This window comes from Sander lucioperca, chromosome 7 (genome assembly GCF_008315115.2).
Source record: "Sander lucioperca isolate FBNREF2018 chromosome 7, SLUC_FBN_1.2, whole genome shotgun sequence".
NCBI classification, from domain to species: Eukaryota; Metazoa; Chordata; class Actinopteri; order Perciformes; family Percidae; genus Sander; species Sander lucioperca.
In genome coordinates, this window is record NC_050179.1 from 31,875,475 (window position 1) to 31,887,486 (window position 12,012).

The 12,012-nt window shown below is 41.1% G+C and overlaps 1 protein-coding gene across 5 annotated transcripts in view; it reads left to right on the forward strand.

Annotated features, from left to right (window-relative positions):
* The window catches only part of nlk2 (nemo-like kinase, type 2), a 97,089-nt gene that overhangs the window by 56,294 nt on the left and 28,783 nt on the right, over positions 1-12,012 (forward strand). For 4 of the 5 annotated variants that reach the window (XM_031312051.2, XM_036003356.1, XM_031312054.2 and 1 more), the window contains exons 8-9: positions 1,007-1,108; positions 6,755-6,841. In XM_031312051.2, the coding sequence (XP_031167911.1) occupies positions 1,007-1,108; positions 6,755-6,841 (189 nt within the window). Of the gene's footprint in view, positions 1-1,006; positions 1,109-6,754; positions 6,842-8,798; positions 8,892-12,012 lie in introns of all 5 variants that reach the window. The other variant, XM_031312056.2, reaches the window with a different exon arrangement.

Genomic DNA, 12,012 nt, shown 5'->3' on the forward strand with positions numbered 1-12,012 from the left:
ATTCTGGGGGCCACTAGTGTCCTCTCCTCCGTCAATAAATTTGAAAGAAGAGCCATTCAATTTGGGATGGTGATTGCAAAAAAGTTGATTTTACGTGTATGGAAAATGGATTCTGTGCCTTCATATAATTTGTGGCTGGGAGAATTGTCAAATACTTTACATCTGGAAAGATTGAGATTCTATAATGAAGATAAGAGGAAACAAGTTTGATAAAACCCGATACTGAATTACCTTAAAAATGTGAGCTCCTAGGCATTGGCTATTGTATAAAACCTCACTGTGCAAATGAGTAGGTGATTTTGTATGTGAAATTCATTTATCTTCACTACTTTTAGATGTTTTTGTTTATAGTATCCATCCTAACTATGACCATGGAATATTGTTGTAATCCAAGATGTGCTGTGTTCTGTATGTTATGTGTTCTTTGTTAGGTTTTTTTTTTCCTCTCTCTCCTTTCTTTACTCTTTTTCTTGAAAATCAATAAACATATTTCTAAAAAAAAAACTCAGAAAAAACACAAGTCACTCTGTCAACCACTAGAGGAGAATGCATTATTCCCAATCGCAAGACTTTGTTTGGCAAATCATCCTTTTCTTTTGTGGACGTAAGTCAGTGGAATACTTTCCCAACACACCTTATTACATGTACAAATCTTCAAACCTTTACATGCTTGTCAAAAAGCTGGATATTGTCACAACAAACTTATACACATTTATGAATTGTGTGTGTGCATGCATGCATGTGTGCCTGTGTGCGTCTGTGTAATAGGAGGGGTTAGGATTTTGATTGCTTAGCTTTGTTGGGAAGGGGTGGGGGGACTGGTTTTAGGATGTGGGAACGATTGAGCCCATGATAAAATTATCATGATTGATTGATGTAACTTTGCACATACTTATATTATGGTAAATTAGCTGTGAATGTGTTTGTAAAATTGTATATTCTGATGTTTTGTAATTCACTTGCATTGAATTTTTATTGTTCCACCTACCTGCCATGTCGCCTGTAGCTGGATTTAATCACTGACCTGTTGGGGATTCCCTCTATGGAAGCGATGAGGACGGCATGTGAAGGCGCTCGTGCACACATTCTCAGAGGACCTCAAAAGCAAGTAAGCATTCTATTTTGCGTTGAGCTTTCCTACCTGACTTTCTGAAAAGATTAAATGATATTGAGGTTTTCTTTTTTGCTAATAGCATTTAAACTGGCACTGATGTACAGCAGCCAGTAGATGATACTACAGCATAGACTCTGCAGCCCTGCACCTCTGCAGTTACACCATGTAATTATCTCTAAAATATGGTGTCTGGAAAGTTCTCTAGGAAGCTGACCCGCACCCATTATCAGTCTCGGCCATGACCACATAAGTAGATGCTCCAGCGGCAGGCACGGCTGGACTGGGGTAAAAAAATCAGCCCTGGACTTTTGAGACCCAGACCAGCCCACCACAATCAGCCGGACATCAACCGTCCTTGCACTCCCTTTCAACACATGTACTTAACCGCAGGGTTCAACATTAGCACCATACCAGCCAAATGCTGGTAAAATATGCAAATGGCTGGTAGATTTGCTTGCCTCACCAGCCAAAAAAAAGTAAAATTTAACATTCCTTGTATTTTGGCTGGTGGACAAAAAGTTCATTTTGAACCCTGTATACCAGCTCCTAATAATGTACTCACTGAGTCAAAAAAGGCTGCCTGGCTCCTGATGGCAATAAAAGTTTTAGACTGAGTGCGGCCCATTCAGCCCACACAAATAGACCGGCCCACCTGGAAATCTCCCGGTACTCCCGATGGCCAATCCATGCCTGGCCGCAGCACTTTTCACTCTCTGCTTCGGTCACGCTCCTTGCTGCAACCATGCCTCTTGTGGAACATCAGAACCCTTCGCCTTTCTCGATTCCCGAATTTGTGCCTCCTCAACTCCTCAATCCTTTATCCTCCGATTTGTGACCCGGAAATCAATCTCAGCACGCCATCTTGAAGGACGTCCCAATTCCTTAAATGCACATTGAGGAGCGAGAAGGCTCCCCAGAGGAGCTATATCCTCTGCGGAAAACTTAGTTTTCACCTGTGGCATGTAAACAAAGACACGTGAGAGAGAAAGGAAAAGAGGGAGAGAGATAATCCGTGGCCCCATGGATTCCGGCCAGTTGGAAAATATAAATTAACATTCTGATTAATAGTGGGTCGGTGAAATAAGACATATTTAATGAGAAAAATAACTAACATTCTCTAAAATGTAAACATAGCAGAGCTACTGTCGGACACACACCTTCATTTGTAAGTGCATTCTTAGAGAGACGCTCGAGAAACAGCAGGTTGACTTCATTATGATTATTTCAGAAGCTTAAGGTCTAGTTCTGTTTCCTCTGTCAAGTTTATAACTACAGGATTGGGATCAAGAGCCAATCCTGCTGCTGATTCTGCTTGAGTGACATGCAGGCGCTTGATCCAAACGACTTTAAATTTATCTTCGACAGCCCTGCACCACTTATGCAATACAAACCTTATGCAATACTCTTTTGTCTGTCTAAATTGGTTGCATATTTTCATACAAAAGGAGCTTTGCACACCACCTTATCATAGCTTATATTTTATGACTGCAGTGTTTATATATTTTATGTAGTCTTGTTTGGATGTTTACAGTGGTCAATTACATTTAAAAGGGTTGTAAATCTGGTTCAAGTGAATTGTAGCACACCATAGTCAACTTTATTCAAATAAAACGTAATTTCCCACAAAATAATGGCTAGTAAAAATGCAATGTGGCTAGTAATTTTGGAAAACCACTAGCCACAGTGGCTGGTGAGCAAAAAAGTTAATGTCAAGCCCTGTTTATGTCGCTTTAAAATGACGGCTCCAGACTGGATGTCTCATGTTTGTTAAATGCCTGTTGCCTTGACTAGAGGTCGACCGATTAATCGGCCGGCCGATTAATCGGTCGATTTTTGGCAATTTTTTACATAATCGGCATCGGCCAATATCAAGCCGATTAATAAGCAGGCGCATCTGTGGGCAGCCTAGTGTTAAAAACATGAAAAGGCGACATTTGTTACAGCTGCCTCCAGTCCCTCCCCTCTTTAATTCTTGTGCAGTGTGTCTCTCGCGCAGCCACTTCAGGTTCAGACGCTACCGTTAGCAGTAGCATGTTGCTGGTGTTCTTGCCTTGGGATTAACTGTACTAATAAAACCGTACAAAACACCGCGGCCACACCGCTGTGGAAGCTCCCCGAATGTCATTTATCAGAGTCTGGTTGTTACCCCTGTCCGTTGCAGTGTCATCCACTCCTATAACGGAGCTAACCGCTAACGGAGCTAACCGCTAACGGAGCTAACCGCTAACGGAGCTAATCGTTGCTAACGGAGCCTTCAGTTCTCAGTTCCTGTAGGCTATCCATTAACTGCATCTATGGACTCGAGCACGACTAAAACCCTTAATTTTATTAAATTGGCTGGATGAGTTTTAAATTACAACTAAGAGTTGTTTGAATGACAGAAATGTGCTCAGATAAGATCCTAATGAGGTCAACAGGACATGTAACAGTAGGGTCCCTAAACAGATAAAACACTTACAAATGAACAATGATCTAACAAACAAGGTGAACAAGAATTAACTTTAGATAGCCCTAGTCTTATGTGATTCAACAGGAGTTAGGAGGAAATAGTGTTTTGATTAATAATAACATGTCACTTTCTGTGAAGCAGATTTGTATTCTCAGAAGTTTAATAAATGCTGATAAGTGCACTAAACTTTATTTTTTCATTGAAAGGTTTATTTGACAAAGTTTATTTTCTTCTTACCTGTTTCGTTTATTTCATATATTTTTCATACATTATTTATACAATATAGGCTACAGTATGTTTTTACATTATACATTTTTAATTGAAGTAGGCTATAGGCTACACGTGTAGATTGGTGAAGTGTTCAATAAATGTTTTTGTTGAGAAATTCTGTGTATATTAGTGTTACATTTTATCTTTCAAATAGAGGTTTAAAAACAAGCACATATCGGCCAAAATAAATCGGCAGCATTAATCGGCAATCGGCTGACCCTGATTTCTAAAGATCGGCATCGGCCAGAGAAAACCCATATCGGTCGACCTCTAGCCTCGACTCCTCTCTCCTTAGCTGCGTTTCAGTAGTGGTTTAACATTAGCCTGGTCCTACCAGACTCATGTACATTTCATTTGTACAGAGAGTCTGGCCTCTCTCCATTGACAAGTGTTAACTTCCTTGAAGGCGGGTACTTTGTTGAAGTTTAAAACTATTGGATCTGCCCAGAGCCACTCTGGATCTGCCATAACCAATCGCTAACGTTTGGTCGTGACGTATGTCATGCGCATGTGCAACAAGAGGGGAGACCGTCAAGGCTATTAGCATTTGCACCGCTAGCGTTAGCCTTAGCCAACTCCTTCACCACTAAGGGAGCGAGCTGGAAAATCTAACTTTTCCCGAACCCCGTGGGGAGGAGGGCCACAACATCATGGCCACCAACAAAACTCAGCAAAGATTGTTCTTGCTCGGGCTTTAACTTCTGGATATTCGGCGGCGTTGCCACAATGGACCGAATGGCATCGCTCGCATCTTTCTAGCGCACGTCCTCAACGTCATCGTTCTCAGCCACTCCCTCTGTTCACTGATTGGACCGGCAAAAACTTTGGTCGAGAAAACCCAAGAGTATACCGCAAACACAGACTGAGTACTGAAGTGAAATAAAAATTGAGCGGAAGTACGTAGAAGGGCGGAGCCAGGCTAGTTTAACATACCCTCGTTCACTACCTCTAAGCACTTGCCCTCGGGGGAATCCCAGCTGCCATCTTAAGTGTCGTTCCATTTGTCTTAAAAACTGAAGTGAACTTGGTGAGATCGACCCTCGGGAGGGCAGAGGGAGCGAGTGAGTGAAGAACGATGGTCACTCTAGAGATGGATATCACCCACAATGCATTTGGTGCAATAAAATACATCCATGGTTACGTGGCAGTAATGTACAATCGCTAAAACTCCTGTTTCTGACCACCGAAGGAGAAGATATTTACTAAATAGTTGTAATAGTGTGATTTCTTCCAACATTATCTGTAAATGCATGGAAGAAATTCTGTTTTTGCAAGATATAACATTAACATATTTAATTATGATACAGATCACAAACTTTCTAAATCAGAAACTCTTGCAGCTGATTACCAAACCTCATTGAAATGAGTCTGCAGGTAAAAAGCAGTAATAATACTTTTTATAAATATTTGTATAGTCCCTTTATACAAGAAATAGGCTATTTTACAATAAGAAAATTGCATGACATAAGCAGACATAGATTGAACATAAAAACAGGGATAGAATACCATAATTAATGGAAATAAGATGGAAAATAAATGCACTTAAAGCAGTAGCGCTATGCCTTGAACTGGCGGTCGATCCGTACAGTCTGGGCTGAAAGTGAACAAGGACAGGTGTGTTCCATTTCAATCCCCCCCTCGGTCCCCAACCCCACACACACACACACACACACACACACACACACACACACACACACACACACACACACTATCCCTCTGCTCTCCAAGTGGCTTCCGTGCGACGTATGCTTTTACGTCATACCAAGGGCTGAGGGGAAGTGAAGGAGGGCATGTTGAGACACTAATGAAATGCAGCACTTGAGTTGCTTTCTTTCTTCCACGGCTCAAATCTCCTGTGGGTGGGACTAAGATGTGAGGAGGGAAAGCAAAGAGAGGAATCTGAGATGCACAAACTGGGAATTGGGAAAGGCCCTCAGTGTCTGTACAGGCCCCGCCTCCTGCAGTAACATTAGGCACCGCCAATTCCTGCAACCACGTTCCCCATGTCAACATCCAAGAATACTCCCTGCTGAAGCCACGCCTCCACATGCAAGAGCCGCTTCCAAAGAGCAAAGACCTGTACATGGTGCACGGGTGGCATCACCCAGTTGTGGGCCTCATTGAGCAAAGCCTCTTTTTTTAAGTCCTTTCAGTGATTTTAGCAATTTGGTTTTATTAAAGATATAAAAAACTGAAAAGAAGTTTGGTAACACTTTACTTGAAGGTATCGACATAATTGTGACATGACACTGTCATAGCTATAACATGACACTGTCATGAACGTGTCATAAACGTTATAAACAAGTCATAAATGTTTGACTTCTGTCATTATGTGTCATTCGGTTTTTGTTGACATTAAATTTCTTTGGAGTGTCCTTATTAAGACAACTTGACATTAAACAGGATGACATTATGTCAAGTTGTCATGACAAAGACATTCTCTGGTAATGTCATCCTGGTTAATGTCAAGTTGTCATTACAAAGACATCCCAAACAAATTTAATGTCAACTTGTCATGACCAAGACAACTTCTGGTAATGTCACTTTGATTAATGTCAAGTTGTCATAATCAAGACAACCCAAACAATGTCAACTTGTCATGACAAAAACCGGAGGACACTTAATGACAGAAGTCATAAACGTTTATGACTTGTTTATAACGTTTATGACACGTTCATGACAGTATCATGTCATAGTTATGACAGTGTCATGTCACGATTATGTCGATACCTTTAAGTAAAGTGTTACCAGAAGTTATAATATTTGGTGGTTTGTTTAAAGTGTGAATAATCTGTCGAACACATTTTTAACAACCGCAAGAAATTAAGATATTATTTGATACACATGTTTATAACGTATACCAGAAGCTAAAAGAGACAGCGGAAGGATGGTTGATGTTGTGATGTTTGTTTTGTCTGCAGCCATCCCTTCCTGTTCTGTACACACTGTCTAGCCAAGCAACCCATGAAGCTGTCCACCTCCTCTGTAGGATGCTGGTATTTGATCCGGTGAGTCATTCTGCTATACATAGTTTTGCATTGTATTTTGTTAATGAATGAAACTCATTCAGTGAGTCCTAATTATGGATATGTTCTGCATAACGCAGTATACACAGTCTGTGTGCCTGTTATGACAATGGCCTGTTTGAAGCGAGCAAAAAAGTAAAATAGAGGAGACTAACTTAGGCACCTGTGCTTTAGTTAAAGAGATTCACATTTTGATTAGAATTATAGTATTTTACCAGAAGAGAGAAACACTGATAAACCAAGTTGATTCAATCTCATAACCTGAAGGTTTGCTACAAATCCATGACTCGGGTGTACAGTAATATACTTCAAACATGCAAGAGCATATAATCAAGGTCTTTATAAATGGAAAATGTATTTAACTACTGGGAATACACACTACTGAGTAAACACCTGCATAATTGAATGAATGAAAACTAACAGATTATTGCATAAATAACAAACAGTAAACAAGGTATTTGCAAGATGTACAAACCTCAATTCCAATGAAGTTGGGACATTGTGTAAAACGTAAATATAAACAGAATTAAATATTTTGTAAATCTTTTCCAACATATATTCAATTGAATACATTACAAAGACAAGGTATTTAATGTTCAAACTGATACATTTTATTGTTTTTTTGCAAATATTCCCTCATTTTGAATTTGATGCCTGCAACACGTTCCAAAAAAGCTGGGACAGAGGCAACAAAAGACTGGGAAAGTTGAGGAATGCTCAAAAAACACCTGTTTGGAACATTCCACATGTGAACAGGTTGTTCATGATTGGTTCACAAGCAAGGATGGGGCGAGGTTTACCACTTGTACATTTGCAAGGAATTTAGGGATTTCTTCGACTACAGTCCATGATATCATCAAAAGATCCAGAGAATCTGGAGAAATCTCTGCACGTAAGCGGCAAGGCTGAAAACCAACATTGAATGCCTGTGACCTTCGATCCCTCAGGCAGCACTGTATTAAAAAGCAACATCATTATGTAAAGGATATTACCACGTGGGCTCAGGAACACTCTGGAAAAACATTGGCAGTTAACACAGTTTGTCGCTACATCTACAAGTGCAAGTTAAAACTCTACCATACAAAGCGAAAGCCATATATCAACAACACCCAGAAACGCCACCAACTTCTCTGGTCCCGAGCTCATTTGAGATAGACTGACACAAAGTGGAAAAGTGTGCTGTGGTCTGACGAGTCCACATTTCAAATTGTTTTTTGGAAATCATGGACGTCATGTCCTCCAGGCCAAAGAGGAAAAGGACCATCCAGATTGTTATCAGCGCAAATTTCAAAAGCCAGCATCTGTGATGGTATGGGGGAGTATTAGTGCCCAAGGCACCATTAGTGCTGAAAGGTACATACAGGTTTTGGAGCAACATATGCTGCCATCCAAGTAAAGTCTTTTTCAGGGACGTCCCTGCTAGTTTCAGCAAGACAATGCCAAGCCACATTCTGCACGTGTTACAACAGTGTGGCTTCGTAATAAAAGAGTGCGGGTACTAGACTGGCCTGCCTGCAGTCCAGATCTGTCTCCCATTGAAAATGTGTGGCGCATTATGAAGTGCAAAATACGACAATGGAGACCCCGGACTGTTGAGCAACTGAAGTCGCACATCAAGCAAGAATGGGAAAGAATTCCACCTACAAAGCTTCAACAATTAGTGCCCTCAGTTCCCAAATGCGTATTGAGTGTTGATGTAACACAGTGGTAAACATGCCCCCTTTCCCAGCTTTTTTGGAACGTGTTGCAGGCATCAAATTCAAAATGAGTGAATAGTCACAAAAAACAATAAAATGTATCAGTTTTAACATTAAATATATTGTCTTTGTTGTGTATTCAATTGAATATAGGTTTGCTTTGCAGATCATTGTATTCTGTTTTTATTTACGTTTTACACATCCCAATTTCATAGGAATTGTTTTGTATTAAACCAACACAGCGGCTGAGATTTAAGAAGGGAGACTATACTACAGGGAGCCCAAATTGCCCTAAATCTTTATCTACAAAACCAGGAGAGCATCAACCCTAATAGGTAAGCAAAGTTCAAACAACTTGGATGGATGGATGGATGTAGACACTGCCTGTGGGAGGATGACAGTGGGAGGCCGCGTCTGTCCTGAAGGGCCTGAGAAACTCGTATTCCTTAGCTTGTTCTTTCCTTTGGAGCAGTTTTGCCTGGTCATTTCTGTCTCTCTCTGCAGCATAGGTGAAGCTTCAGGTCACAACCAGATGGTTACCAGAGAGGTGTTGTCACTGTTTCTTAAGCTCTGACTTTTGACGAGTCGGAACACAAGGATGGCAGGTGGACCAGAACTCTTTCTCCAGCTTTGACTACTTGACGAGTCTGAACACAAAGCTAGAGTAGGATGGTCATAGTTAAACTGGAGCAGGTTCTCAAAGTCTTTGCAAGCTTCTTCGTTGCTTTGTTCCAATTCAATGGATCCATTTTGAGTTTAGTCGCACATGGGCACTTTGGGCTACTTGCGTTAGAGAAGATGGTGTTGCAGGAGAACAGTAAAGTCCCGAGAATAAGAGGGAGCAGGGGGTCTCGGCCACAGGGTCATTGAGACGCAAACTGAAACATGCATGGATTTGTAAAAAGAGAAGAAGAGAAGAAAAAGCATGCCATTCCGGTGACGTCTCTATTTAAAGGTCTTGGTCCGAGGGTAGTGTCAAAAATCACTTTGGCCCCTCTCTTGCCCTTAACTTCCCTGACATTAATTCTTCTCAACTAATCTTTCTCTTTTTGACATTAAATATCCCTAGTTTCACTCACCTAACTCCCATAATTGAAACTTAGAGATATTTAGTTGCAAGTAGAATACAAACATGGTTAACATTATTATTTAGCATAAAAACATAATAAAATATTTTAAACATTTGTAGCGTGAATGGCCTTTTGGTGAGTTACTGAACTCATCCAGAACTGGACTCTGGGCAAGTCTGTTAAAGACTTCAAGAGGACAGTGGAAAACCCAGGACAGAAATTCCACTTTATGACCCCTTTAACCCCCACCCTGAGACCTGCTAATGCTCTTACATTCCAGAAGAGTATAAACTGCATCAGACTACACAACTGGAAATTCTAATCTACAACTAAAAGACAATGATGTTTACATTTTAAGAAATGTGTATGATAGTTACCCAAAGGCCTGATCTCTCCCTCTCCCCCAACCAGTTGAGGCAGATTGCCGCCCACCAAGAGCCAGGGTCCATCTGAGGTTTCTTCCTGTTAAAAGGAAGTTCTTTTCTTGCCGCTGTCACACTAAATGCTTGCTCTTGGAGGGAATTGTTGTGTCTTTGTAAATTATAGTGTGGTCTAGACCTACTCTATCTGTAAAGTGTCCTGAGATAATTACTGTTATGATTTGACATTATAAATAAAATTGAATTGAACTGATCAGAAGATGTGAAAGCTGCGTCTCACACACTTGAAAGGACGTGCTGTGAGAAAGTTGGGGTGGGGGGGTGACTACAACGTATGGCCCCTTGACCTCATTTATAAAACTGTGCGTAGGATTCACGTCAAAAGGTGGCCTACGGACGAAATACAGAAAGTGCTTGTGCACAAATATATTCAGATTTATGAAACCGTGTGCACTCCTACACCGGTTTCCCTTTATACATCACAATCAACTCTATGGGCCCTATCTTGCACCCAGCGCAATTGACTTTGTACACCGACGCATGTATCATTCCTATTTTGCACCCGACGCACAGCGGACTTTTCCCTCCACAGACTCACGTCGGTAAATTAGAGAATGAACTTGTGCTCCCGGGGGCGGTTCAGCAAAAAGAGGAGGCGTGTTCCGGCGTAAACGTTCCCTAGTGCTATTTTGCAGTTTCAGAAAACAATTCCGCCATAGACCAGGAAAACCCTAGTCTAAAGTCAGTGGCGCGTTATTCAGATGCTATTTTAAGGACGCATGCGTTGTCATAATGTAGAGTGTGCACACGCGCATACACTCTGCTTCTCTCATCTCACGGACAGTTCCCATTTTTGCAAACCATACATAAATACAAGGAAAAATATGACCTTGTTTTACACATTTCCATGTATCATGGATGTGTTGATGACATAAATGAGGAAATATTAGAGGACTTATGGAGATGTGATGTTGAACTGCATGTGCCATGCCACTTAACCCAAAAGCCCCAGCAGCAGCACGGAGAGGAGAGACCGAAGACCAACCCGTTTTAGATTTGTGTCGGGCGCAAGAGTCATTTATCCCGCCGGTATAATAGCAACAGCGCCCGAGATCCGCCCACAAAGCTACTTTCGTTTGCCGTTTGATACTTGCGTTTCAGATCGTTAAAATAGGGCCCTAAATGTGGTGCAGCTTTGTCGGCTTCATGTCACACCCATAGTTGCCTATTACAGTAAATAGTCAGTGAAACGTCCCCAATTAATATTCAGTCATACCGACATCGTGACAAATGCAGAGAGGAAAAGAAAACAAAGGAATTTCACTCAATGTGAAATTTAAGTTCTTATTGGAGAGGTGGAAAAGAGGAAAACATGCTTTTTGGAGGGTACAGTGTGGGCATTACTAATGCCAAAAAGCTGTAGAGTGACATGTTGCAGACACAGTGGCACAAATTAAAAATAAAGGGTCTGATATTAAAGTTGATACAAAAAAAGCGCATAGCGCTACACCGAGAAACTGTTTTTGCCACGGGGGGACACCGGAGCTGACCCCTCTTGAAGTGGGACTGGCATGGCATGGTTTCTCCAAGTGCTCCTCTCTGTTACGCTGGGCCCAAAACAGCACAGAGATCCAACAGGACAGGACGAGTGGCTCAAGTCTTCTTGCTTGTCTGTCTCCGTTTGCCATATCTTCCAACAGTGCAAAATCAGCCATTGTGCGTCAACACTATGATACTGTATATGATAACCATATTAAAATGATGTGCTCTGCCAGACGGAGGCATCGAAAACAGCATCAGTGTAAACATTATTTGTACTTGTATTTACATATGAGAATAAATTCCATGACATGCAAATATCATTATAGAACATACTGTATTTGAGTTTTCTTTTTGCAAATATATCTTCATTTGAATTTAGATACTATCTTGTTTTATTTTGTCTGTTTTTCACCGCAGATCAATCAAACAGGTGCTTGTGTATTAATTGTAAGAATGGCTTTTGA